A 27,369-nucleotide genomic window follows, 5' to 3' on the forward strand; every position below is an offset into this window, starting at 1 on the left:
TTAATTTGTTTGGGGCAATAAGAAGGCATCTTGGAGGTAGGAAAGACAGTGATCACGAGTATCCTAAGATTGCAGGTTGGTTTGTGCGCTGACTGGGCACATGGTTTTCTCCTTGCAAAGCCAAGGGATGGGTTAGAATGGACACTTTCCCTGGGGCTTGTGTACATCAGTCCCCCTCTCCTCTTTTGAGAGTGAAGAAGCAGCTGGACTCCAGGTTGGGAATGCCAAAAGGGACTTCAAATGCCTCATTAGCTAAGATGATGAAGGAGTTGCTGCAGGCTCTATTTGCCCTCCTTTTACACACACTAACATATTAAGAGGCACTGTCAAAACTCCCAGGACATGAAAACCAGCCTTCCTGGAGGGACTACTGAAGAAAGCAAGAAAAAAATATCTACATATATATATATATGTATATATATATATATATATATGTATATATATATATATATACACATATATATATATGTATATATATATATATATATATGTATATATATATATATATATACACATATATATATATATTTTTTTTTTTGCAAAATAACAATCTATTAACTTGACTGTCTTCATTACACAAAAGTCACTGTCAGGTTAACAGAGTCTGTTTATTCTATTTGTAGTTGATTCCCATTGATTCTCTCTCTCTCCACAAAAATCTAAGTTAAGAGCTAATTTGTAGTAGAAGAGTGACTTCAGTACTTTAACAAAAGTTCACCTGGTTTCGTTAAACGTAGTTTTACATTCAAAGTGTCTTTGCATACTTAATCATTTATTCTGGCCCGTTCTACAATATTCCCCTTATTCTCAAGTGAAACAGGCATATTTGAAATTCACACTAACTCTTCAGTCCTTTTATAAAAGTGCATATTTTAATTTATATTATCTCTTTAAAACACTATAGGTTTTACAAAAGGGTTTAAAAAGACGATTCCCAAAGCATCCTATTTTTATGGTGAATGCTACTCATACATAGCATATTATCTTTAATGACAGATAAGATTTCATAATAACAGATGCTTTAAAAGTTAGATGGTTTTAAATTTCGCAAAAGCGACTTGCTGTAATTTAAAATAAGAGGCATGACCACAATAAAACTTTAAAACTATTAAAGAAACATCACTTGGTAAGAAGAGAAAAGCAGCGATTATTTTGAATGTAAGACATAGGACTTATGGTGTGTTTCCAACGATAAAGAAAAAAAAAACCGGTTGAATTACATAGATTTCAGAGGAAAGTATTCCCAAGTGGGAGCTAAAGGAAGATGGGACAGATACTTAACTTCTGGGAGATGTGAATTGTTGTAAGTGTTAGAGTAACATGGACTTCCAAAAATAGGCAGCCAGCACATAAATCAAAACTGGCATTGATGGTGAATACTTCTTTATACACATTTTTTTTAAGTACCAGTATTTAGAAACAATATGGATTTGGCATGTGTGTGTGAAAGACATAGAGAGAGAAAGACATCTGTTACTCTCTCTGTACTTTAATGAATACTGCCTACTGACTGACTCTATATTAGGGGTCCCCAGCTCCCGGGCCACTGACTGGTAGCAGTCTGTGGCCTGTTAGGAACTGGGTCACACAGCAGGAGGTAAGTGGTGGGTGAGTGGACAAAGCTTCATCTGTATTTACAGCCACTCCTCATCACTCACATTACCACCTGAACCTCCTGTCAGATCATCAGCAGCTTTAGATTCTCATAGGAGCGTGAACCCTATTGTGAATTACACGTGAGGGATCTAGGTTGCATGCTCTTTATGAGAATCCAATGCCTGATGATCTGTCACTGTCTCCCATCACCCCCAGATGGGACCATCCAGTTGCAGGAAAACAAGCCCAGGGTTCCTACCGATTCTACATGATGGTGAGTTGTATAATTATTTCATTACATATTACAATGTAATAATAATAGAAATAAAGTGCACAATAAATGTAATGTGCTTGAATCATCCCAAAACCATCCCCTGCCCCCTCCCCCAACATGGAAAAATTATCTTCCATGAAACCAGTCCCTGTTGCCAAAAAGGTTGGGGACTGCTGCTCTATATAACTCTTCAATGAGACCCCCAAAATTAACAAAATGTTATATGTCACGGTGTATTTTGATGGTATCCCAAACTATACCTAATACAATGGATTCATCTTGGCTTTAAAAGAGCTTAGTCCCATTTACAGAAAATGATCAGCAGCACTCGATATTAAGGAGCTAAGTGCTCTAGAAACGGCTTTTGAATATAAACTATTGCATTTGCTAAACTGTTTGATAAATTGAACCTCCATGTTTTGAGGAAGGGAAATCCTTTGTCTAGAATCTCAAGGTACTAATGGAAATATTTAAGATCTGTACAACGACACTAATGTTCTTGGGTCATATCGGCAGAAAAAGCACAATACCAGTATATTTGTTATGCATTTTTCAAGTGTGCTTCATCTCCCAGCCTACTTTCTAAGGATTTAAATCGATTTATTCCAGTGTACCTAGTAGAGCTTACTTGAATCAGTCTGACTGAAGAAAAAGACAAAAATGTTCCTGAATTGTTGCTGTCCATCACATATGTCAAATTAAAAAGAATTAATATGAATGACTTGCTCTGCCCCATGTCGAGTTAATATGGCTAATCTTTATGAGTCTGTGAATATGTTAAGATGTCTGTATGTGGTATAAAATAAATTTTCTAAAGATTTTATGTTTTTTAGACTTTTCACACCTATGATGGACACCCTTCCCTAGGCACACACAGATATATGTGACACTGCATGTGTCTTCATACCCCCAGTGCTGCCCCTTACCTTTGTACAGAGTCTTGGGTACTTGACAGGTGTGTCCACACCCATTCGAACAACATTTCTTCACCCCAGAGCACTCATTGTCAACTTCGCAGCTTTCAACACAGGCGGCCGCAAATCCACTGGCTTTCTCAGGAGCCGGACAGTCCCCCTGCTTCACCAACAGGATGTATTTGAGGAACTCACAGCTGGTCAAGCATTCGTAGCTCTTCTTGGGGAAGAGAGGCTAAGTCAAAGAAGAATTTTAAAAAATATTCCATTAAAGACACATGAAGTCTGATTTCCAAGACATCTGAAAGGAAGTTCAACATTTTTCCCCACCAAACCTTTGCTTGAATATTTGACAAAATGCATGTATTTGTTTTCTTTTCTCCTATCCAAGTGACATTTTGTGCTGATTTCTCAAAGGAACATAATCCATAAGTGATGATTTTATATTGCATGCAACAGACAAACACGATGTATATGCGCCCACGTTCACAGATCATATATTCTATCTTGGTCAAAGATGTTTTCCAAAAAACTGATTATAGCCACAAAACCTGTTCAGTACAATTTGAGGGCCCTTTTTGGATTATATACATTACACTTATAACACATCACTCTCTTTAATTTTTTCTTTCTCCCTTTTTTTTTTTTTTTTTTTTTTTTTTACAGTTAAGGTCTCACTTTGTCACCCCAGGCTGGAATGCAGTGGTGCAATCACAGTTCACTGAAGCCTTGAACTCCCAACCTCAGGCAATCCTCCTGCCTCAGCCTCCCAAGTAACTAGAACTACAGACACACACCACCATCCCTGGCTAATTTTTATTTTTTGTAGAAATGAGGTCTTGCTATGTTGTCCAGGGTGGTATTAAGTCCTGGCCTCCAGCAAATCTCCCACCCTAAGCCTCCCAAAGCACTGGGATTGCAGGCATGAGCCATTGCACCTGGCTATTTTCTCATATATCATAAATACTCATCAAAATAGCAGGAGCTCTATAAAACTTTACAATTCTCACAATGGTAACATATTTATTGGTATTGTATAGCACAGTTGTCTAAGCCTTCTAATTGAACATATTTCAATAATTTCCAGCCTTTATTATTAATATGGAATTGTCAATGAGTTCTGCAGTAGAAGAATGTGAATCTTCTTTAAAAATCAGCCCATACCTATGTTATCTGTGACACAGTTGGGGTCTGAACAGCATCTTGCTGAGGACATTTTGGTTGAGCCCAGAATCAATCAACCATTAGTGAGAATAGGAAGCCCTGGACTTATTAGAGGAATGCATTATTGAAAAAGCCTGAGTAATGTGAAAGAGCCATTTATCAAATGCCTATTTTTCCTTAGGAAAAAATGGTTCAGGACAGCACTCGGTCATCCCTAAGACAGGAGCTGCAATTGGAAGATAATGGCTTTTTTCTGCCACTGAACAGAGGAGTTGCTGAGATTTCTAAAAGCTGTCCCATCCAGGGAAAGAAAGGGAAGGATGCTCTCTGTGCTCTTGCTCTCCTTTTTCTTATGGAAGAGAATGGCCAAGACAGCCCCACCAGCCCCAGCCCTCCACTCAGCCCTATCCCTAACCCTCTTTTTGCTTTATAGAAGATGGCTGAAAAGATGATCACCATAACCCTAACTTTTATACCAAGCCTCCTTTTATCCTTATGGGAGATGGTTTCCATGATAACTACTATTCCACTAAAGACACATGAAGTCTGCTTGAATGTTTAACAAAATAGATGTATTTGTTTTCTTTTCTCCTATCAAAGTGACATTTTCTTTTATCAAAATGCATTTTCACCTGGAATGCCTGTGCATAGCCAGGTTAAATTTCACTGTCTCTTTTACCTGGGGGTGGCTACGTTGTTGTGAATGGAACGTAATCAGCAAAGTTCTGTGCCACTGTGGACCGAGGCTTGCAGATGGTGGGGGATGGTGCCCCCGTGTTCTTCTTTATTAGCTGGATATGGGTGGCACCACAGCTGTAGGGAATGAGGGAATGGTGGGGCCACAGGAGGAGAGATGCCAGAATGCTGTCTGCCCATATGGAGAAGGACAGCACCCTGCCGGGAACAGCTGCCTTGAACTGCTTCATGGGTATAAAGCAAGTACACACGTGTTTGAACTCTTGTACATGTCAAGCTCCGTTTGCTACAACCATTCAGGGTACCTGAACCAATGCAAAGGCCATCCAGTGAAGGGCTGCCATGGTTCCTCAACGTTGGAAGTGGAAGATGAACAAGGAGGACACTTTCTGTTTATTTGATGTCACAACAGGGTTAGGAATATAAGAAATAAATGTGGTAGCTTTGGTGAACAGAAGTCTAGGGGGAGAATAGGAACATCATGCAGCTCAGCGCCAGCATGCTGCTTGATGCTCCACAGTGATCCCTAACCAGGGCTCATTACTGGTAACATCTGGAAACACCTGGGTTACACCTGGACGATACCTGGGAACACTCGCCTGTGTGCTGCCTGCTGCTCCTCCCTGATGACTAAATATGGCTCTGCACCATCGTGACACCTGGGTAACACCGGGTCATCCCTACCATTGCCTGGTAATGCCTGGGAAACACCTGGTAAGACCAGCTCCTGTGTTGCTGTTGCTTCTCAATAGTGATTGAATATCGCTCCCTACCAAGAGGTAACACCTGCCAAACCTGCCAGCATGCTGCTGGCTGCTCCTCACTGTTAAACAACCATGACCCTTTAGTCAGATAGGTGTCTGGTAGCACCTAGATACCCTGGAGATAGGAGGTTATCTAGGCAGGAGACTGAATGGTTTGGGCTATTAACCAGAGAGTATTTCACCAATAGTGGAGGTATGTTATAAAACAAACAAACAAACAAAAAAACCCACCATTATCAAAGTCTCTAGTGGGAGGTGGAAGGTTGGTGGGAGGAATGTCTCTCTTTTCCAACAGTTAGTTCATTAATTTTAGCCTATGATTCTCAGATTGATGATGACTGGAAATTCCACTGAAGACTCAAAACATAACTTCAGCAAGGAATATCTTAGTAATCCTAGGATAAACTACAATTTCAGCGTAAATTATTCTCCACTGTCTCACCTGCTTCTTTTCCCCAAACAATGTTCAATTAAAATATGCGTAAGAGTTGACGGCAAATGTTATATTATGTGCATTTTACCACAATTTTAAAAAAACACTGTGAAAGAGACAGAAAATTTTTATACCATGAGAATGTGTGCAGCACCAAATTGTTATTGTTTCATAGTGACAATAATCTTTCTGATATTGTAAATTTAGTGGATGACAAAGCATTAGTACTTCATTACAAGTTAAATACAATTAAATGCCTGTTCTTTTCTTAATTAACAAAAGGAAAACAGTGGAAACACTAGCTAGAAAAACTATAATTTCAAGGTTTGAATTAGAATTGTAGATGTCATATAAAATTGTTTGTTAGTAATTAATCATATATAAAACGTGAAAATAACATGAGTTGACTGAACTAAAATTATTTCTCAATTTAAGAACTTTAAGGTAAAACTTAGAAGGGCCATGGTGTCAATATTGAATTATGACAAATTTACAGCTAATTTAATTAAAAAGAAACTTTATAAGTATTTAAAGCATTATTAACTCTCAAGGCTTTTATCTCTTACTCTATTTCACAGTTCATTTTTCTGTTAGCTGTTAGATGTGTTTTACTTCATTGAGTTTTGAAGCTCTAAGTTTAGTTTCAAACCTAAGTTAATAATCAAGGAAGTATGCTAACAGATCTGTAACAATTATATAGTATTTGCCAACTTTCTTCTTACAACAATTCATATACATTACACACACTGAAAGAAAATACTTAGTTACCAAAATCATTGGCCAGTGCCTCATGGGCTGAGATTTCCAAGTAGAAATACTTGTATTAGGCCGGGCGTGGTGGCTCACGCCTGTAATCCCAGCACTTTGGGAGGCCGAGGCAGGCGGATCACGAGGTCAGGAGATCAAGACCATCTTGGCTAACACAGTGAAACCCTGTCTCTACTTAAAAAAATACAAAAAATTAGCCGGGCGTGGTGGCAGGCGCCTATAGTCCCAGCTACTCGGGAGGCTGAGGCAGGAGAATGGCATGAACCTGGGAGGCGGAGCTTGCAGTGAGCCGAGATCGCACCAATGCACTCCAGCCTGGGCAACCAAAGCGAGACTTTGTCTCAAAAAAAAAAAAAAAAAGAAATACTTGTATTAAATCTGGCAAGTGTTTCCTGCTTGGTAACTTGGAAATCACAGTGACTTAGTTTGCATCATGATATAATGAAATCAACTCAGTTCATACTCTTCATCTATGAAAACAGAGTATGAGTCAAGAATCAGATAAAGTTTGGATCCTCTATTCGTATATTATTCTAATTATCTATATGCCAACTGCCACACATTTGAACTGTGAGGGACAGGAAAACAGAGGCTATGTCTCCTTATCTTCATTATTTACTGAACTATTGGGGCAGACATAGAAACAAATAAACAAAGACAGTAACCTAGAACAGTTATGAAGCATGTGTTCCCAATGACTATAAAAGGGGAATGATCATAATTAGCCCAACAATTTAGATCTTTCAGTTGATATGAGAGTTATTCTGTATGGATATTCAATGTTTTCCTTTTTGGTAAGGACATAGAAACACATATGTTCATCTTTGCACTCATGGTTTCTAGACTGGTTTATAATCTTGAAATAATACAGGTAACATTACGAATATTACATGAGGTAACACACACAAAGAATTAAGCACTGTTGTGCGTAGTTGGCCCACAATACATACTCAATAAGAATTAAGTAATTTGTGTCTTTTTTTCTTTTACCACTGCTACAAGTTTACTCTTTAACATTTCAAAATTCTTCTGGTGTGCTCATGAAAATTTTGTAAGATCCAAAGACAGAAGGAAGTCTGTATTCTTCTACAGTGTGTCCAGCCACTAGATTCCAACCCACTACTTCCAGATTAAGCACTGAAATCTGCATCTCAGGAATTGTACCCTGTACTTAAATGAAGTTCATCTTAGAGCAGTGTGGATTTGGTGCAACAGTCTTACAGAGGAGCTTTATTTAACTGTTCTATTAAAGGCAGATTTATCAAAGGGAGGTTTTGATGCTGTCTATTAATTTTCTTTCATAATTCTCTTGGATTGGGTTGAAAAAATATTATTTGTTTGAATATAAATTAGAGAACATATGGTATGTGTACATAAGGTCTCTCTGCAGGTCATTAATCATAGTTTAATGAGAATTTATTAATTGAATGGAATAAGGAGAAAAATGTGTACAGGTCAGAGAAAATGCTGTGTGAATATTAATACTCTAGATATAAACAAAATGTGCAAATTGGTCTCCAGTAGGAAATCCTGTGAACAAAGGTAATTTGAGTGTCACAAAAGTATAATAACTTCTGACCATTAAGCATGTAAAATTTCATGTGATAATACAAATTACTCAGAGATTTGTTAAAAGGAATGAGAAAATAATAGAAAAAGACTTATTCAAATCAGTATGCATGTAATACCCATCAATTTTATGGTCAATAAACACGTGTGACAACATAGATTCTATGTTCTATTTCCTGTTTCTAAAATTATATGCAGGTACTGAAGGCAAATTGTTAACTGTAAATTTAGTTTTTATAACTACAATTCATTTTTATAAAACTATTCATATGATTAATTTCACGAATCACACAAATGTCACTCTCAAATTATTATTATTATTATTATTATTATTATTATTTTGAGAGAGTCTCGCTCTGTCGCCAGGCTAGAGTACACTTGCACAATCTCGGCTCACTGCAACCTCCAACTCCCTGGCTCAAGTGATTCCCCTGCCTCAGCCTCCCAAGTAGCTGGGATTACAGGCATGCGCCACCATGTCCAGCTAATTTTTGTATTTTTAGTAGAGATGGGGTTTCACCATGTTGGCCAGGATGGTCTCGATCTCCTGACCTCAAGTGATCTGCCTGCCTTGGCCTCCGAAAGTGCTGGGATTACAGGCGTGAGCCACCGCACCCAGCCAAATGTCATTCTTTTGCCAGGTCATTGGCTCCAATTTAAAATTTGAAAAGAATATGGTCACTATGCCCATTAATTTTGTTTATTTTGCCCTTACTGTCCCCAAAACTAAGAAAGAATTAGTCTGCAAAGATTATGTATTTTTTCCAGATTAGTGATTAATAGTATCTAATGGATGTCATTATGCCTCCAAAGAAGAGATAAAGCAAAGTGTTAAAGAAAAATATCTTTGAGGTGCATTGGATTAAGTAAAAAATCCTTCATATGTTAACGAATAGATATATGTCATACTATATATTAATATGCAGTATTAATGAATTCTCATATATCCCTTCTACATGTCATCTCGGTTTTTAGTGCCTTACCTGGGTAATATGCTAAGCTCCACTAAGAAGAAAATGAATAAAACATTAATTTATCCACCTGTGGCAAGTGGCTAAAAATAAAATTAAATACTAACAAAAGTAGGCAACATTTCTTGAATGCTTTCAGAAAGAGAGACAGTACTATCTTTGTTTAGTTTGGTATAAAATGCAAGGTATTGCACAGTAAAATAATCTGTTCAGCAATCATGGAATGATAAAGACATCCAATTCAGTAAATTATCTTAATGTGTTTAAAATCACATAAATACAAGGCTTCAGCTATGAGGAGAACATTGCATTTGGCTATTTGGTTCAATTCAACAGACTTGTACCATACGTCAATTCTCTAGGATTATAATTGCCTTTGCAAAGAGTCAGGGAATGGGCGGCTTCGCTTCCTGCTCCTAGCCAACAACTGGGATTGCTGAATACAATGAAACCTCAAATATACAATTTCCTAAAGTGAGTGCTCCATCATTATCACCACTGTCATAACCACCACCATCACCATCATTACCATCATCATTAGCAGTGGCAGTTGGTCACCAAGAGATGCTGATGTCTATCACATCCTTCACTCTACCCCAGCTGCTTTACTTTCTCATTTCACCTATTCTTCCCCAGTCCCCACAACTGTTATTATTTCCATTTTAAAAATGGGGAAACAACAGCTCAGGGAGATCATAACATAGCCCAAATCACAAAACACGTAAGAGTCTGGGCAACGATGAGAGCTAGTGTTTTCTGAGGGCCCCACCATATCTCAGGGTAAAATAAGAAGACTGGGCTCACCCAGTGGCTCTCAGCTTGCTTCTCTATTAGAATTTCCCAGGGAGCTTCTAAAACTGATGTCCTGGGTGAACTTCTGACCCGTTTCTTCAGCATTCCAGGCATGGACCCTGGAAACTGCACTTTGGAAAGAACCGCAGATGGTCCCAATGTCTGGCCAAGACTAGAAATCTGCTGGATGAATAGCTCTCTAATTTGTGTTCAGTTATTAGACTTCCTGATTCTACATGTTTAGAAATAACCTGAATATTCAAAAATGCAATCTTACACTTCCTGGGAAGAGATAGTAGGGTGATTTCAAATTTATTTCTTTTTTTATTCCTTTAGCAAACAAATTTTTAATCTTAATTCTATGCTGAGTAGTTGAATAGCTCCATTTACCTAGATACAGAAAAGCTAAATGCATTTATAAACAGACAATCTAAGTGTACATAAACTCCTAGAGACCACTGAGGGTAACTAAATTAAAGTACTCCAAACTATAATCCAGGGGTTACTGAAAATCTGATTCTGATACATCTGTCTCTGTATGTACAAAAGATATATTTCAGGATGCTCAAAATTAAAGCACTGACATTCTAAACACCAAGCAATCACTGAATTAAAGTATGTTGGTAATTCTTTGAACACAATGTCTCTGAAGTCAGTGACATCAAAAAAATAGCACATGCTCTTCCTTTTGTATTTTCACTATATTAAAAAGCAACAGTACAAATGCTGTGGTGTTAAAAAGGATCCTTATTTTTTAACAAAGGAACTTTTATAAACAATTCTGTAATGAAAGGAAAATAGTATGTTAATACATAAAAGTTTTTGTTAAACAAGATTTTACAATTTTTAAATCAGAAAATGTTAAGATTAAATTCTTTCAAAGGTTCAAACAAAAAAGCAACCTACACAATTTCCATTAAATGTGTCTTTCTACACATGTCCTGGGCACTTTGAAAATGTTAAAATCATTAAAGTTTGACTTCTGCTGCTGCTGCCCCCATCTCAGCATTGCCCCCTCCCTAACCTGGCCAAAGGGTCTGATTCCAAATTTCTGAAAACTTCACTCCCAAAAAACACAGTGAGATGAACAGAACAAGAATTCAATACAAGAGCATGAAGACAAGGTAGTGAGACAATGAAATGAGATGAAAAGGGTTAGAAAAGAGTTAAACAAAAATATAAAATGTGAAATAAGACAAAAACATAAAGTTAAGAAATAAACTAGAAATATCAAGATCATCTGAGGTCAGGAGTTTGAGACCAGCCTGGCCAACATGGAGAAACCCCGTCTCTCCTAAAAATACAAAAATTAGCCGGGTGTGGTGGCAGCTACTCGGGAGGCTGAGATGGGAGAATCCCTTGAACCTGGGAGGCGGAGGTTGCAGTGAGCCGAGATTGAACCACTGCACTCTAGACTGGGCTACAGAAGGAGACTCCATCTCAAAAAAAAAAAAAAAAGGAAAAGAAAGAAAAGAAAAGAAAGAAAGATAGATCAAGGAATTAATAGAAAAAAATTATAAATCAAAGGGCACATTATGTTCCAAGAATAACTGAAAAGAGCAAGCAACACTGCAATATAGCTTCTGCTTCTGAACACCAAAGGGAAAACTTTAATTTTTCAGGCATTCAGGTAAAAAAGGCAAGCTGATTATGAGGAAGAAAATATAATTGCTATCAAATGTCTCTCTACTAAATTTAGTATGTGAAGCTAACAAAGCAATGTCTATATAATTCTAACGAAAATAAACTCTGTGAGTGTTTGTGTCTTGTGGGGGGGTTGTGTTGGGGGCAGGGTGCATGATGTGCCATGCAATGGCAAAACCTAGCCATCCTATCATAAACAGAAAACAAGAACAAATGGGCTAGTACAATATTCGGTACCCAGATAAAATAAAGTAATACTTATAGAAGAAAAAAAAGTTGTCCAATCCAAGTGTACTTTAGATATAACTGTAGGTAAAATTTATCATGCATAAACTTAAAGAAAACACCATCCATAGACCCCTGTTTAAAAACAAAGATATGAAGTAAATTTACAAAATTAAGCATACAGTGGAAAAAAAGAATCAGTAAAATTAATCATTTTCCTATGTACCTAAGTATGAAACTAAAATTAAATAAAATAAGAATGATAGGAGGGAGAATTTGCTGTGATAAAACTAAGAATTTTCAAATAATAATATGTTAGAAAAACTGGTAGGTGGGAGGAGTGGTGGAGAAAACCTATGAGTGTGACTTATCTTGAACTTAATATTAGAACATCAGTAAATAATAAAACAAATATGGAATTGAAAGAGTAACAATTCCAACCACATAATATCTTTTATAATCTTTTCTTTATAATATTTTGGGGTCTCTTTGTCTTCTCTTGCCTACAAGTAATATTAAACTTTAAGCATTTATTTGAAACTAGTGTGCACAGAGCTTCCAGGTGCTGGCCTCTGGCCAGCCATTTAAGTAGGCATTGGGAGAGCAGTCTTGGCCTTGCTGTGTTAACACTTTTCTGCACAGTAAACCATGGCTGTTTCTACATGGTAAATCTGGAATGATAGTTTGGTTTTACTTTTCTGTGCGGTTTATTAATTTTTAATGGGCATGTATAGTTTCTATTAAAAATAAATACAGGCTGGGTGTGGTGGCTCACGCCTGTAATCCCAGCACTTTGGGAGGCCAAGGCAGACAGATCACTTGAGGTCATGAGTTTGAGACCAGCCTGGCCAACATGGCAAAGCCTCACCTCTACTAAAAATCCAAAAAATCAGCCAGGTGTGGTGGCACACAACTGTAATCCCAGCTACTTGGACAACTGAGGCAGGAGAATCTTCAAACTAGGAGACGGAGGTTGCAGTGAGCCAAGATTGCACAAGTGCACTCCAGCCTGGGCAACAGAGTGAGTGAGATTCCAACTCAAAAAAGAAAACAAAGTGTACTTTTAAAAAATTAGGCAAAACTGCCAAGTGTGTCTTTCAAAGAAGACATCTAAACACTAGGCATGAAATAAGAAAAATAACTCTCCATTCAAATGTTACTAATTTATGCTTGGAAGTATTATTATAATTTGCTTGGAAGCCCAATTATAAATACTAATTTCTTAGATGTGATTGCAATTAATTGGATTCCCAGGCAAATTATAGACATTGGCCATGGAAAATATAAAATTAGGAGAAAAGCAGAAACATGCATATTAGAGAAGTCACTTTTCTACAAGTACATACCCTCTTCTTTCAATTATAGTAATCTTTACTTATGTTTATCTTGGCTTCCTTCTTCCTGGTCTGGCTCTTCTATTTATTTTGAAAACAAATGTGTCACCTTGTATGAGTCAGCAACACCTCAGAATCTTGCTGCAATATTTCTGGAAGATCATGAGGCACATAAATAGCTCGAGAAGTTCACAAATCCCTAGAGAATTAGGGATGGTTCAGGTACCACATTTAAACTATGATTTATTTCCCTCTCCTACTTCTGCATTTGTTAGTAGTGAATACCAAGAATGCCAATGCAATGTTCAGCCCACTAAACCATTTATATACTGATTTATAGACCAAACTGGCATTCTAGGTACTAGGAATTTAACGGTGAACAGGTGAAACTGTGAAAATGATGACCCACTATGCTTATAGTTTACATGTTTACTAACAAACAGGTAAAAATCATCAAACAGTTTAGTTTGCATTATAATAAAGGTAGACACAGGAAGTTACAGATATAAGCACGAGATCAACAAATAATTAGACAAGGACAAAACTTTAAAGACCAGTCATCAATACTGATGATTTAAGCAAGTAAAAGTGATGTGGAAAACAGAAGAAAAAGAGAGAGGGAACAGAAACAAATACAGCCTGTCCCCTTCAGAGCTTGACAAATACACAAGTAAGATAACTGCTGTACAATTTGGGTGGCAAAATTAATTTGGCAAGTGTCAGTTTCTTCAAAATATTAAAGGAGGATAAAATATTACCCTAAGCCTTAAATAAAGCTTCCAAAACACTTAGCACGGATCCTAGCACATAATAAAGGTGCAATCAGTGCTAGCCACCTTTATTAGCATCAGAATTTTTTAACGCAGTTCTAGAAATTTTACAAGAAACAATAGGAATCCATATACATTAATTATAGATGGCCTAAAATCCTCATGTAAATAATTTCTTTTAAAGAGGAACAAATTAGAAAGTTGTCAAATACAGTTGTTTACTCTTTGATTTATATTGTTCAGTTTCTTTGCTCATCTCATTTTGCAAACACTGTCAAATTCTACAAACTCATCACATCCATCCAAGATACAAGAAAAAAAATCTCATAGTTTACCTCTTAGAGATCTTCCTTGAAATTTCTTATTTCTTTGTTTATACACTACTATATTATACCACTTCTGGACTGGTTAGATCATCACAAAATGAAATAGAAACTAACTGATATGATTAGGCTTTGTGTCCCCACCCAAATCTCATCTTGAATTGTAGTCCCCATAATCTCCATGTGTCAAAGAAGAGACCAGGTGGGAGTAATTGAATCATGGGGGCAGTTTCCCCCATGCTGTTCTTGTGATAGTGAGTGAGTTCTCACGATATCTGATGGTTTCATAAGGGACTCTTCCCCCTTCACTAGGCACTTCTCCTTCCTGCTGCCTTGTGAAGATGCCTTGCTTCCCCTTCACCTTCTACCATGATTGTAAGTTTCCTGAGGTCTCTCCAGCCATGCTGAAAAGTGAGTCAATTAAACCTCTTTCCTTTATAAATTACCTAGTCTCTGGCAGTTCTTTATAGCAGTATGAAAACAGACCAATACACTAATGTACATAGAACATAGTTTCCGCGTTATGAACAAGTAAGAGAAAGTACAAATTCCATAAGTTAAGGGACTGGTTCCCAGGGGACATTAGGTAATATCTGGAGATATTTTTGTTCCTCACAACTGGAAGGTGCTATTCGCATCTAGTGGGTATGATCTGAGAGACCAAAATGGATGCCCCTTTATCAACTAAGAGGTATGCTAAGGTTCTTGGTTGGCATGGCACATTTCTAAATTCCTATAGCTAAACTTGTTAACAATAGGAGCTATCAACTCTGATTTACAACCCAGACCTCTACAACTCTGATTGGACAGAAGACTGGCCTTATAAAGATTATTTTCTGATAAGCAACTGCAGACCACAAGCCAGTTTCAGCTAGATTATAGAGGCTGTGCACAAATTCTGTGTCCTGTAGTTCACTTTTCGATGTAAAGAGCCAAATTCCACCTCATCTTAATGCTAAAACCCTGCCCCAAAGTGAACATTGAATGTTATGTTATTATGAGGGTATTTTAAGAAAGTTAACCAAAGATTTAGCAGAAAAATGTCTGAGAAAGCTTCATCAGAGAGCCTTTCTCCACCATAACAATGGCCCTGCTCATTCCTCTCATCAAATAACAGTAATTTTGCCAGAGTTTCAATGGGAAATCATTAGGCATCCACCTTACAGTCCTGATTTGTCTCCTGACTTGTTCTTGTTTCCTGTTCTTATAAGAATCTTTAGGTCGGGCACGGTGGCTCATGCCTGTAATCCCAGCACTTTGGGAGGCCAAGGCAGGCAGATCACGAGGTCAGGAGATCGAGACCATCCTGGCTAACATGGTGAAACCCCATCTCTACTAAAAATACAAAAAATTAGCTGGGCGTGGTGGTGGGCGCCTGTAGTCCCAGCTACTCGGGAGGCTGAGACAGGAGAATGGTGTGAACCTGGGAGGCAGAGCTTGCAGTGAGCCCAGATCGCACCACTGCACTCCGGCCTAGGCGACAGAGCAAGACTCCATCTCAAAAAAAAAAAAAAAAAAAAAAACCTATAAACAGCACCCATTTTTCTTCAGTGAATAATATTTTTCAAAACCTACATTGACATGGTTAAATTCCCAGGACCCTCAATTCTTTAGGGATGGACTAAGTGGCTGATAACATCACTTATAAAAGTGTCTTAAGCTTGATGGAGCTTATGTTGGGAAACAAAGCTTATATGTTTTATTTTTAGCTTTTGATTCCATTTTTCCATGAACTTTCTGAAGTCCTCTTGTGTATGTAACCACGTTATTCAGACATTGGACAATAGGTAGCACAAGACAAGAAAACCTATAAGGACACAAATGAGATGAGCTCCAATTTTGCCAAAAAAATGATTTGACGTAGTTTCAAATCCACAGTGCAAGGAAGGCTAATCCCAAGATAGCTCTGCAATTTTTCCAAGTTGTGAATAAAGAGATTAAAGCTTGAGGCTGAGATGGCCAGATCTTGTGGGCAGACTGTAAAGCAGGATGAAACTGCATGAAGAGAGAAACCTACAGGGATTCAGAGGGACCCTTTGATTTCTGGCTGAATACTGACTTGAATGTGCATGGCTTCAAACTGCATAAGTCTGGGGAAAGAATAATCAGACAGCAATAAAGGAAACCATTCTAGCAAAAACTCACATTTCAACCAGTCAGAGTGCAGAGAATGCACAATTCATGAAGCATTGGCTAGAGTCCTCAGAAGGATATCACCTAGTAATGGGATAAATTGGGCCTAGTCTAAAGGCTACTCTGAACCCTCCCCCCAAGAAAGCTTAAAAGAAACTTTTAAAAATAAGAAAATGAATCTCAAAAGGAACTTAACTACATGCCAGAACAAAGTCTAACACTTTCTAGAAAGATACAGCAAAATTCAAAACACAAAAATTTGACATCTAATCAAAAATAATCCAGTGTGCAAAGAAGCAGGAAATTGTGGCGCATAAAATGGGAAAAAAGGGATCTACAGAATCAGGACCAGAAATTATAGAAATGATAGCATTAACAGCAAAGGACATTTAAGAACTAATATAAATATGCTCCATATGCCCAGGAATATAGAGGAAAACATGGACATAGGGAGGACAGGAATGAAAGCTACAGAACAGAGCTGCATAGAAATTCCAGAAGTAAAAAGGAAGAAATGAAAAATATGTCAAATAGGATTTTTAAAATGTTAGACACCATAGAAGATAAGATTACTTAAAAGGAAAGCAAAGACACAATGCTTAAAATAAATAAATAAATAAATAAATAAACTATTAAAATGAAGCAGAGGGTGGGAAATGACCAAAAGGAAAAAAAAAAGATCATAGACTCATTGACCCATGAGACAAAATAAGCTGGTCTAATGTATGTAATTAGAGTCTCAGAACAAGAGAAGAGAGAAGATGGGAGAAATCAATAAATAATATTGAACAATAAATTAAAAATTTGATTAAAATTGTATGTCCAAAGGTAGAGGAATCTCAATTACCCCTAAGCAGAAGAAACAAAGATAATTAACTCAAAGTATACTTAACCATATTACTTCATATGCCAGATACTGAAGGAAAATCTTCAAAGCAGATAGAAAAATTTAAAGATACTTTATATATAGTAAAACAAGGATAAGAATCTCAAAGGTTTTTCAGAAAATATGCATACCAGAAGAAAATAAAGCAATATCTTTAAGATGCTATTTAGAAAAAAATCAACTTAGAATTTTATACCCATGAAATATCTTTGAAAAGTGAAGATGCCTTAAAGACTACCACAGGTATACAAAAGGTGAACTCATAGCCAGCAACCTAGCATTATAAGAAATGTTAAAAGCAAAAGGAAAATGATAACAGATGAACCTTGGGGTCTACACAAAGAATGAAGAGTTCTAGAAATAATAAATACATGATTATATTTAAAAGATGATTTTTCTTATTTTTATATCTCTGGAAGAAGATAAGTTTAAAGCAAAAACCATAAAAATGTGATGTAGAGCTTGCAACAAATGTAGAAGTATGATTTAGGACACTAAGAATACAAATGAAGGGAGTAAACAATGAAAGTATATTGTTATGACATTTTCATATTATACATGAAGTCATTCAAGATGAAACATACTGTGCTCCAAAAAGCAATTCTCAAAAAATTTAAAAGGATAGAAATCCTAAGTTTTGTCTTAACTAGAAATCAGTAGGAAGATATATGTAAAATTCTCAAAAATTTACAAAATAAGCCATACACTCATATGAAATTCAAAAATGGAATCACAGAAGTAATCAGAAAATACCTGTGTAAAAATAAAAACATGCTATAACACAAAATGTGGGTTGCAGCTAAAATAGTGCATAGGGCAAAATTTATAGCATAAAGCTCTTATATATGAAAGGAAAATAAGGTCTCAAATTAATTATCTAAGCTCCTACAATAAGAAATTATATAAAGAGAGTCAAACTAATCAAAATTAAGCAAAAGTAAGGAAATAATAAAGGACAGAAATCAATAGCATAGGAAATGACAAAAAAAGAAAAACAATAGAACAAGAAGGTTTTTTTTTTTTTAAAGAAGCACTAAAATTGACAAAATTCTATTGGGATGAATCAAGAAAAAGTAGAGAATACATAACTTACCAATGTCAGTATTGCAAAAAGGGTTCATCACTACAAACCTAACAGACATCAAAATGCTAACAATAAAGGTGAATTAGGCGATAATATGACCTACGCTATTTTTATCAATGTGATAACTTGGATGAAATAGTTCACTTCCTACAAAGACACAGGTTATAAATGCTACTAAAGAAGAAATAGACAATGTGAATAGTCCTACGTCTACTAAAAAATGGAAATAACATATAAAAGTCTCAATAAGTAAATAAATAAACTTTAAGCTCATACAGGAGCTTCTACTTCTTAGAGAAGATAAATATCAGAATTCTTTCTAAATTCCTCCATGAAAGCTCTACCAACTCACATAAAAGGAGACTCTCTTCATTCATTGATTCATTTAACCTGAGTACATCATTCTGCTAGTTACATGAGATGGGAAGGCTAAACTTTATTCCTGCTATCATGTTTACACTGCATTGGGGAATAAAGATAAATCAATGATTATAATTCTGTATCTTGAATAATATAAGAGTGTTTTTTGTTTTTATTTATAAAGAACCATTTTCATCTGCTGATTTTTTCTTTTTCTTGTTCCTTCTTTTTTTTTTTTTTGAAACAGGGTCTCATTCTGTCACCCAGGCTGGAGTGCAGTGGCACGAACATGGCTCGCTACAGCCTCAACCTCCTGGGCTCAAGAAATCCTCCTGCCTCAGCTTCCTGTCTAGCTGGGACCACAGGTGACCACAAGCATGTGACACCATGTTTGGCTGATTTTTTTTATTTTTTATTTTTCGAGAAGATGGGGTCTGACTTTGTTGTCCAGGCTGGTCTTAAACTCCTGGGCTCAAGTGATCCTCCCATCTTGGCCTCCCAAAATGTTGGTATTACAGGTGTGAGCCACTGAGCCTAGCCTCATCTGCTGGTTTTCAATCATTTTAAGCAATTGCACATTTTCTCCCCATAGACTATCACTGCACAAATCACAGAAGGTTTCACAGAATTGGTAGAAAACTTCAAGTGAGTGCTTTTTTGTTGTTTGTTTTTTAAAACAGGGTCTCACTCTGTCACCCTGGCTAGAGTGCAGTGGCACAAACATGGCTCACTGCAGTCTCGACCTCCTGGGCTCAAGCAATCCTCCTGCCCCAGCCTCCTGTGTAGCTGGGACCACAGGCATGTGCCACCACAGGCACAAACATGGCTATCCCTAAAATAGGGAGCCCCAGTATCCAAGAAGTACATCCACACACTTGCTACTCAAAGGCTAGGCCTTGGTTCAGCAGCATTAGCATCACTTGGGAGCTTGCTGGAAATTCAGACTCTCCTGGCCACACCATATACCTACTGAATACCATACGCCTACTGAACACCATGTACCTACTTAATCAGAATCTGCATTAAAGCAGATTCCTAGATGATTGGTGTGCATGACCAAGTCTGAGAAGGCCAGTTCTGGATTATGCTGGACACTGGAGTTGGCATCTTCAGACGCATGAGTTTCTCCCTCTCCATATTTACATTTCCTTCACCCCTAGTTCCTTACTCCAGAAATCAAGTTATCCAATTTGTGCTCCATGTATCTCTGACCTCACACTCCTGACAGCATTCATTTCCCCTGACATATAAATGTATTCCAGTCTTTCCAAGGTAAAACACAAAAATCACTTTCTCAACTGTGAATTCCCCCTAAACACAGCCTCTTCTCTCTCCTCTATGCTCTAGAGACAGTGTTAGGGAAAGACTTTAAACTTATAGAAAAAGTTGCATGTATTTGGTCTGAATTTCCTCCTTACATTTTATTCTATAACGCAGAGTTGTATCTGTTACCTACTATTGATCCACAGAAAGTCTCCCACACAGATTTCCAGTGACTTCCTAACTACAAAACTCAGTGAGCCCTTTTAGTCTGCATCTCACTGACCTCCAATAGAATTAAAAAGTGTTGACCTTGTCTCCTTGTCTTCCTCTTTTATAGTAAAAGTAGCTAATATATATGTAATGTGTGTTATCTTCAGATACTGGTTAAGTGCTTTACATGCATTCAAAAAAATTTTTTTTACTTAAATTTAGTGCTTTTGCAATTTTCATGATACTCCCCTAACTCCTTATGTGCCTATTTGCCTAGCCCTTCTTTTCAGGCTTAGGTCTTTAAATCATTCTGAATAATCTCCAGTCTTGGTCCCATAAATTTTCAAAACTCATCAATTCTCCTACAACTGAGTCTAGAATAATTTGATGCTCCCCCGAGTAATATAAAAATCCAATGAAAATTGAGTCTCAGTGCTTAAAAAGGAAAAAAAGTTTATGTTCCAGAACTATAAAATTTGATACAATGCAGACTGTACCCATCATATGGTGGTTGGCAAAGAATATCTCATAATAATTATAAAAATTCATAAGCATTCTTCAACACATTTCCACTTTACTACTACTACGTCCCCTAAGTCGAAAAGAAGACTTAGATGAATTCTGCATCTCTTCATTGGTGCCCAAGTAACACCATCTAGAAATACAAGTAACACCATCTAGAAATACAAGTAACACTTTTATGTGTTACAAAAATGTAAAATACCAATGTTAATCATTTTTAAAAATAAAAGCCTATTATTTATTATACTAAAAACTTCTTGAAAATTGTCTATGTGGCTGAGTGCGGTGGCTCACGCCTGTAATCCCAACACTTTGGGAGGCTGAGGCGGGTGGATCACGAGGTCAGGAGTTCAAGACCAGCCTGGCCAAGATGGTGAAACCCTGTCTCTACTAAAAATACAAAAATTAGCCGGGTGTGGTGGCAGGTGCCTGTAATCCCAGCTACTCAGGAGGCTGAGGCAGGAGAATCGCTTGAACCTGTGGGGCGGAGGTTGCACTGAGCCGAGATCGTGCCATTGCACTCCAGCCTGGGCGACACAGCAAGACCCCATCTCAAAAAAAAAAAAAAAAAAGAAAAGAAAATTAAATTGTCTATGTGTCAGTCACTCCAGCCTCCATCCCTTTGTCTGGTCCTTACTCTCAGCTGGTCACCCTGATTCCTGTTGCACTGAGAAAAGTAAAGTATTCAAAAGAGAAGTTCCATAGACACCATTTTCACACCCACCAATGCACCTGCATCTGGTGCATTAAAATCTCATGCATCCATGGATTCTCATGTATCCATGAATTCTCATGCATCTCCTGTCCCACGACGTAGAAGCTTGCTCCCATTTCAAACCTGCCTCCATACACACACAATGGTAGACATTGCCATTTAAGGTCATGTGCTTCAGCAATTCCCCCCTTTCTCCTCTAACATCAAATAACCCCTCTCTTCTGAATAATTTTCTTCTGCTTGCAAAATATAATTATTTCTCTACTCTAAAAACAATTAAATGTTTGATTACCTTGTTCACACCTCTTCCCACAATCTCATTTGCGCCCCTCATCACTTTTTTTTTTTTACAGTAATGCTCACTGAAATGTTTCTATACTCCCTCTCTGTTTCCTCCAACCATTTATCTGAAATTCATGCCAATTAGGCATTTTCTTCTGCCACCCAATAACACTGCTCTTGTCAAAGTCCACAGTGAGCTCCCTGTCGCAGAATCTGATGAATAAATTTGAAGTCTCCATGCTCTTGCAGCACTTGACGCAACTGATTACCTCTTCCTTGTTGAAAAGCTTTCATCGTTTGGCTATCGGAACACCACACTCCCCTGTGTTTTCTCCCAATTTATTGGCCTCTCTTAAATCTCCTTCTTCATCTCCCTATTCCTCTTATGTTGCTGTGATTCAGTTTAACTCATAGACCTGTTTTCTTTCTGTCACCTCATTGAGCTTCATTACTTTAAACAGTACCTTCATGCATGGCATTTGTTCTTTCAGCCTAGAACTCTCACCTAAATTCCAAACTCTTATGCCTATTTCCCTATAGCACATCTCATACGGATTTCAATTTACGTCTGAAACATGCCACGCTCAACACCAAACTTCTGGTCTATTCTTTCTCCCCACCCCACCCCCAAAACTATCTGTGCCTGACACATATCCCACATCTCGTACATTCCAGCTTTCTTACCCTAGTTTTTAAGGACAAAAGCCCTGGCAACACCACTGACTCAACTCTTTCTCCCGTTCCTCATATTGAATCTCTCACCATGACCACTCTAGACTGAGCCACCACTATCTCTCATTTGCTCAGTGGATCAGATTGTACCAAGTAAAAGAAAAAGCCTGAGTGTCTCACCCACTAGACACATTACTGCAGGTCCCATTCTAGTGTCTCTAAAGAATTGACAACTTCCTTAAAAGGAAGTACTCAGGAGCCATATTATAATGCTCTTAGGAAAATATTTCCAAGTAGAAAATCTTTGTAATAAAAATTGAGTCTGTCTTTCAGTTTGGACATATATCTGTTTAAAAAGAATAGCAACAAAGTTAATCTTTATTTCCCTTTCACAAGTATATTCTAATTGGGGAAGCTATTGTTCTGATATGTTAAAGCAAAACATTGCTAAATGGTACTAAATTCTATGTGCTTCTCCTTTTCCAGCCAACACACATCTGGGGCATATTATATCACTTTCACGTTTAGCTCTCATCAGCTTCTTTCAAGACCTTTAACTATTTTACAGACATATCCAGACAGGTACAGGTTCTGTTCCAATCCCTACAGGTATGCATTTAATTAACACTTTAAATTTTAAGACATAAAACCAGTTATAGAGCAGTGAAGAGATAAAAAGTTTTGAGTGCAAGAAATCCCCACAGGAGAGGCATGTTAACCCTTTTACTTTCTGAGGTCTCTTTTCAGTAGTGTTGGAATATTTCTTTCAGAGCCACGTGAAGGGGCAAGGAGCCCTGTCTTCCTTCTCTCCTTGAGGTGCCATTAATTAACTATGATTTGGCCAGGCGCAGTGGCTCACGCCTGTAATCCCAGCACTTTGGGAGGTCGAGATGGGTGGATCACCTGAAGTTAGCAGTTCAAGACCAGCCTGGCCAACATGGTGAAACCCTGTCTCTACTAAAAATACAAAAATTAGCTGGGCATGGTGGCAGGTGCCTGCAATCCCAGCTACTTGGGAGGCTGAGTCAGGAGAATCGCTTAAACGTGGGAGACAGACGTTGCAGTGAGCTGAGACCGAGCCACTGCACTCCAGCCTAGGTGACAGAGTCAGACTCTGTCTCAAAAAGAAAAAAAAAATTAACTATGATTTTAAACCACTAAAACTTCCTTCTCATTTGAGGATAAGCCTGTCCAAGCAGGGATGACTGGGCCAAGAACTTTACATTCGACACAGGCTCATCTTTTATTCCCTGATGAGGGAAGTAAAACCTCCTCCTCTGCTCTGTGTGCTGTGACACAGAATAGGTTTAGAAGGGAAACCCTATGATACAGCAGGAAAGAAATGTAACTAGAAGCTACACCACCTGGATTTTAGATCTTATACTCCACTAACCAACCATGTGATCTTGGACAAATAAATCTCTTCTCCTTGTGTATCAGTTTCCTTGTCCATCAAGCTTACCTAATGAAATTCACATCTAACTTCTTCTAAGGACTGTTATGGGAATCAAATCTATAAGCCTGAAAGACATTTCAAAATGCAAAATCGCAAAGAAATTACTTGATAATTATATATGTAGTAAAGTGAAAACCTCCTTTTCCTTCCCATTTCCAGGCTGAGAAAGACTACTTATCTCAGGATGCATATTCATCCCAAACAACTTGTATTTTTAGCCTTGATTGATCCCTGAAGCCAATAAGGTTTCAGCTTTCTATGACGTTAACATGTACTGCATACTTCCAATGTTGACATCCACTGAGTTCTTACTTAGTGTTGAGATTTCATGAATCAGAAACGTCAAAGTCAAAGATGGCAACTGTTTTACCAGCTGTTTTATCCAATGCTGACATCCACTGAGTTCTTACTTAGGGTTGAGATGCCATGAATCAGAAACGTCAAAATCAAAGATGGGAGCTGTTTCATTCAGCAAGGAGGCAAGTCATAAACAATGATACATCAAGTTTCACCAAAACTAAGATCATTAAGAATAAGAAATAAATAATGCCATTTAAAATTTAAGATTCCATTGATCGTGAGAAAGGAATGTTTCAATCTAGGAAAATGTACACTTTGTATTTGGTTAAAAAAAGTTTGTCATGGTTTTTAAGATTTTTGAAAATAAGAGAACAGGCCGGGTGCGGTGGCTCACGCCTGTAATCCCAGCATTTTGGAAGGCTGAGGTGGGCGGATCACCTGAGGTCAGGAGTTCGAGACCAGCCTGGACAAGAGGGGGAACCCCATCTCTACTAAAAATACAAAAAATAAGCTGGGAGTGGTGATGCATGTCTGTAATCCCAGCTACTCAAGAGGCTGAGGCAGGAGAATCGCTCGAACCCGGGAGGCAGAGGTTGCAGTGAGCCGAGATCACGCCACTGCACTCCAGCCTGGGCGACAGAGCAAACCTCTCTTAAAAAAAAAAAAAAAAAAGAAAGAAAGAAAAGAACAGTGATAATGGTTAGTTAATAAACTGAACCTACAAAACAGAATCTATTTGCCTATCTATGTATCTATGATTACGTGCCATGTTCCAAAAACTTGATACATGAAAATAAAATCTCATATAATCCAGAGGACTGCTGAAATATCTCAATTTTTTTCCTGTTTTGATACAAACATTTAACTTCTTCATTTAAAAAATGACATTTATTGGCTGGGCAAGGTGGCTCACGCCTGTAATCCCAGCACTTTGGGAGGCCAAGGCGGGCGGATCACAAGGTCAGGAGATGGAGACCATCCTGGCCAACATGGTGAAACCCCGTCTCTACTAAAAATACAAAAATTAGCCGGGCGTGGTGATGCATGCTTGTAGTCCTAGCTACTCAGGAGGCTGAGGCAGGAGAATTGCTGGAACCTGGGAGGCAGAGGTTGCAGTAAGCTGAGATTGCGCCACTGCACTCCAGCCTGGCAACAGAGCAAGACTCCGTCTCAAAAAGGAAAAAAAAGAAAAAGAAGAAGACATTATTACCTCTGACATTAGCCTAAAAGTAGCAAAAGTTACCGTGCAAATTATAACAAAATCGGTAATCAAATGAGAAGGGAGAGAGATCAGGATATGAGAATGAAATGAACCAATTCTAGGTATGTTGTTATTAACATGCCTCCAAAAGTCTTCTCCATGTAGGAAAACTTATTTGTGATTAAAATTACCAAGAACAATGTTTTATGTTTAGAAATGGGTGCTGATAATACAGATTAAGAAGTAACAATACTCTAAATGGTAAGATGAGTTTTGTAATATAATTATGACTGTTCTTTGTTTTATTGTTTTTTGTTTTGACACAGGCTCTTACTCTTTTGCCCAGTCTGGACTGCAATGGCATGATCATAGCTCATTGCAACCTTGAACTCCTGGCCTCAAGCAATCCTCCTGCCTCAGCTTCCCAAAGTGCTGATATTACAGGCATTAGCCACTGTGCCCAGCCTGTTCTTTTTCTTGGAGCAGGAATTAAAAAACTTTTTCTATAAAGGGCCAGATATTAGATATTTTCAGCTATAAGGGCCATATAATGTTACAACTACTCAATTCTGTTGTTGTAGCACAAAAGCAGCCATGGACAATATGTAAACAAACCAGTGTGGCTGTGTTTCAATAAAGTTTTATTTATAAAACAAGAGGCAGACCAGTTTGCCTTGCGAGTCATGGTTTGCAAACCTATGCCTTAGAAGACAAATAAGCTCAGACTGCCCTGCAGGTAAACATACCGGGCCGAACATGTCTAACAGTGTAATTGTTTCCGTTGAAGAATAATGTAATCTAGAGTCCCTTCTGGGTCTGAACTTTTACAAAGGGAAAGCTTAGAGTCATGACAATATGGACTTCGTGTGCATTCTTAACAAATAATGTGAGAATGGGGAGGATGAACGGGATTGTTTTAGGCCTGTCTCCATAAGTGACTAGGCTTAAAAATGCTGAAACAGCCATCAGTGTTTTCAAGGTTCAGCCTACTTCAACACAATAGTCAGATACTTACTGCAAAATAAAACAGATGCAAAAAACACACAGGGACCTAAAAACAATCAAAGCCACTAAAATGGAACATCAAGTCTTGAGTTATTTAACCGTTGGGCTGAAGGAACTCATCAAAGCTCCTCATATTAAATGGCATCTGTTTTCCCCACCTTTCAAGTTTCAATTAACCTTTCATGCCAGAAGGGATCACATTCAAACACCTGAGTCCCATTTTAATAAACTGGATTTGGTTCAGAACACCTCACAGTTACCTCAGAGAATGGCAATTACAGAAACCTGCTCTTGAATTTGAAATTTACAGGAAGGTTTCAAATGACCTTCAATTATATCTTCCTTCTCAGCGATCAGATGTAAAAATATCAGCCCAGAGTCACTGATATTTAGGGATAATAAATTTATAAAACAAACACCTTGTTCCTCAAGATTCTATAAACAGGTCAGGAGCAGTGGCTCATGCCTATAATACCAGCAATTTGGGAGGCCGAGGCAGGCGGATCACTTGAGGCCAAGAGTTTGAGAGCTGCCTGGCTAACACGCAAAACTCCTGTCTCTACTAAAAATGTAAAAATCAGCTGAGCATGGTGGTGCACACCTGTAATTCCAGCTATTTGGGAGGCTGAGGCACGAGAATCACTTGAACCCAGGAGGTGGAGGGTGCAGTGAGCCGAGATCACGCCACTGCACTCCAGCATGGGAAACCGAAAAAAAAAAAAAAAAAAAAGATTCTATAAATATTTATTTTTGTGCCTATAGATGTATAGTTTGTGTATGGAATAGGGTAGAAAATTAAAGTTAAGAGCACAACAGTCACTCCACTAGACAGTGTGCTCTAATTGTGTTGACAAGGATTACCAATGCGGGTAAAAATTCAGAATAAATAGTTGATTCAGATACCTCACAGAGCTGTGACCCACAAGCCTGTAACACATAATACAAAGTAAATATCATTGTGTTACTTTTGTACGGCTTGATAAGCTCTGTACCATGCACTTACATTCATTATCTATTTTAATAAACACTGTGTAAGATCAATA

At 37.8% G+C, this 27,369-nt stretch overlaps 1 protein-coding gene across 1 annotated transcript in view; it reads right to left on the reverse strand.

Moving 5' to 3' along the window:
* ANOS1 (anosmin 1) overlaps nucleotides 1–27,369 on the reverse strand; it is a 203,254-nt gene that overhangs the window by 65,363 nt on the left and 110,522 nt on the right. Inside the window, exon 4 of the mRNA XM_016943751.3 lies at nucleotides 2,797–3,019. Within this exon, the coding sequence (XP_016799240.1) occupies nucleotides 2,797–3,019 (223 nt within the window). The remainder of the gene's footprint in view (nucleotides 1–2,796; nucleotides 3,020–27,369) is intronic.

Source organism: Pan troglodytes, chromosome X (assembly GCF_028858775.2).
Source record: "Pan troglodytes isolate AG18354 chromosome X, NHGRI_mPanTro3-v2.0_pri, whole genome shotgun sequence".
Lineage (NCBI taxonomy): Eukaryota > Metazoa > Chordata > Mammalia > Primates > Hominidae > Pan > Pan troglodytes.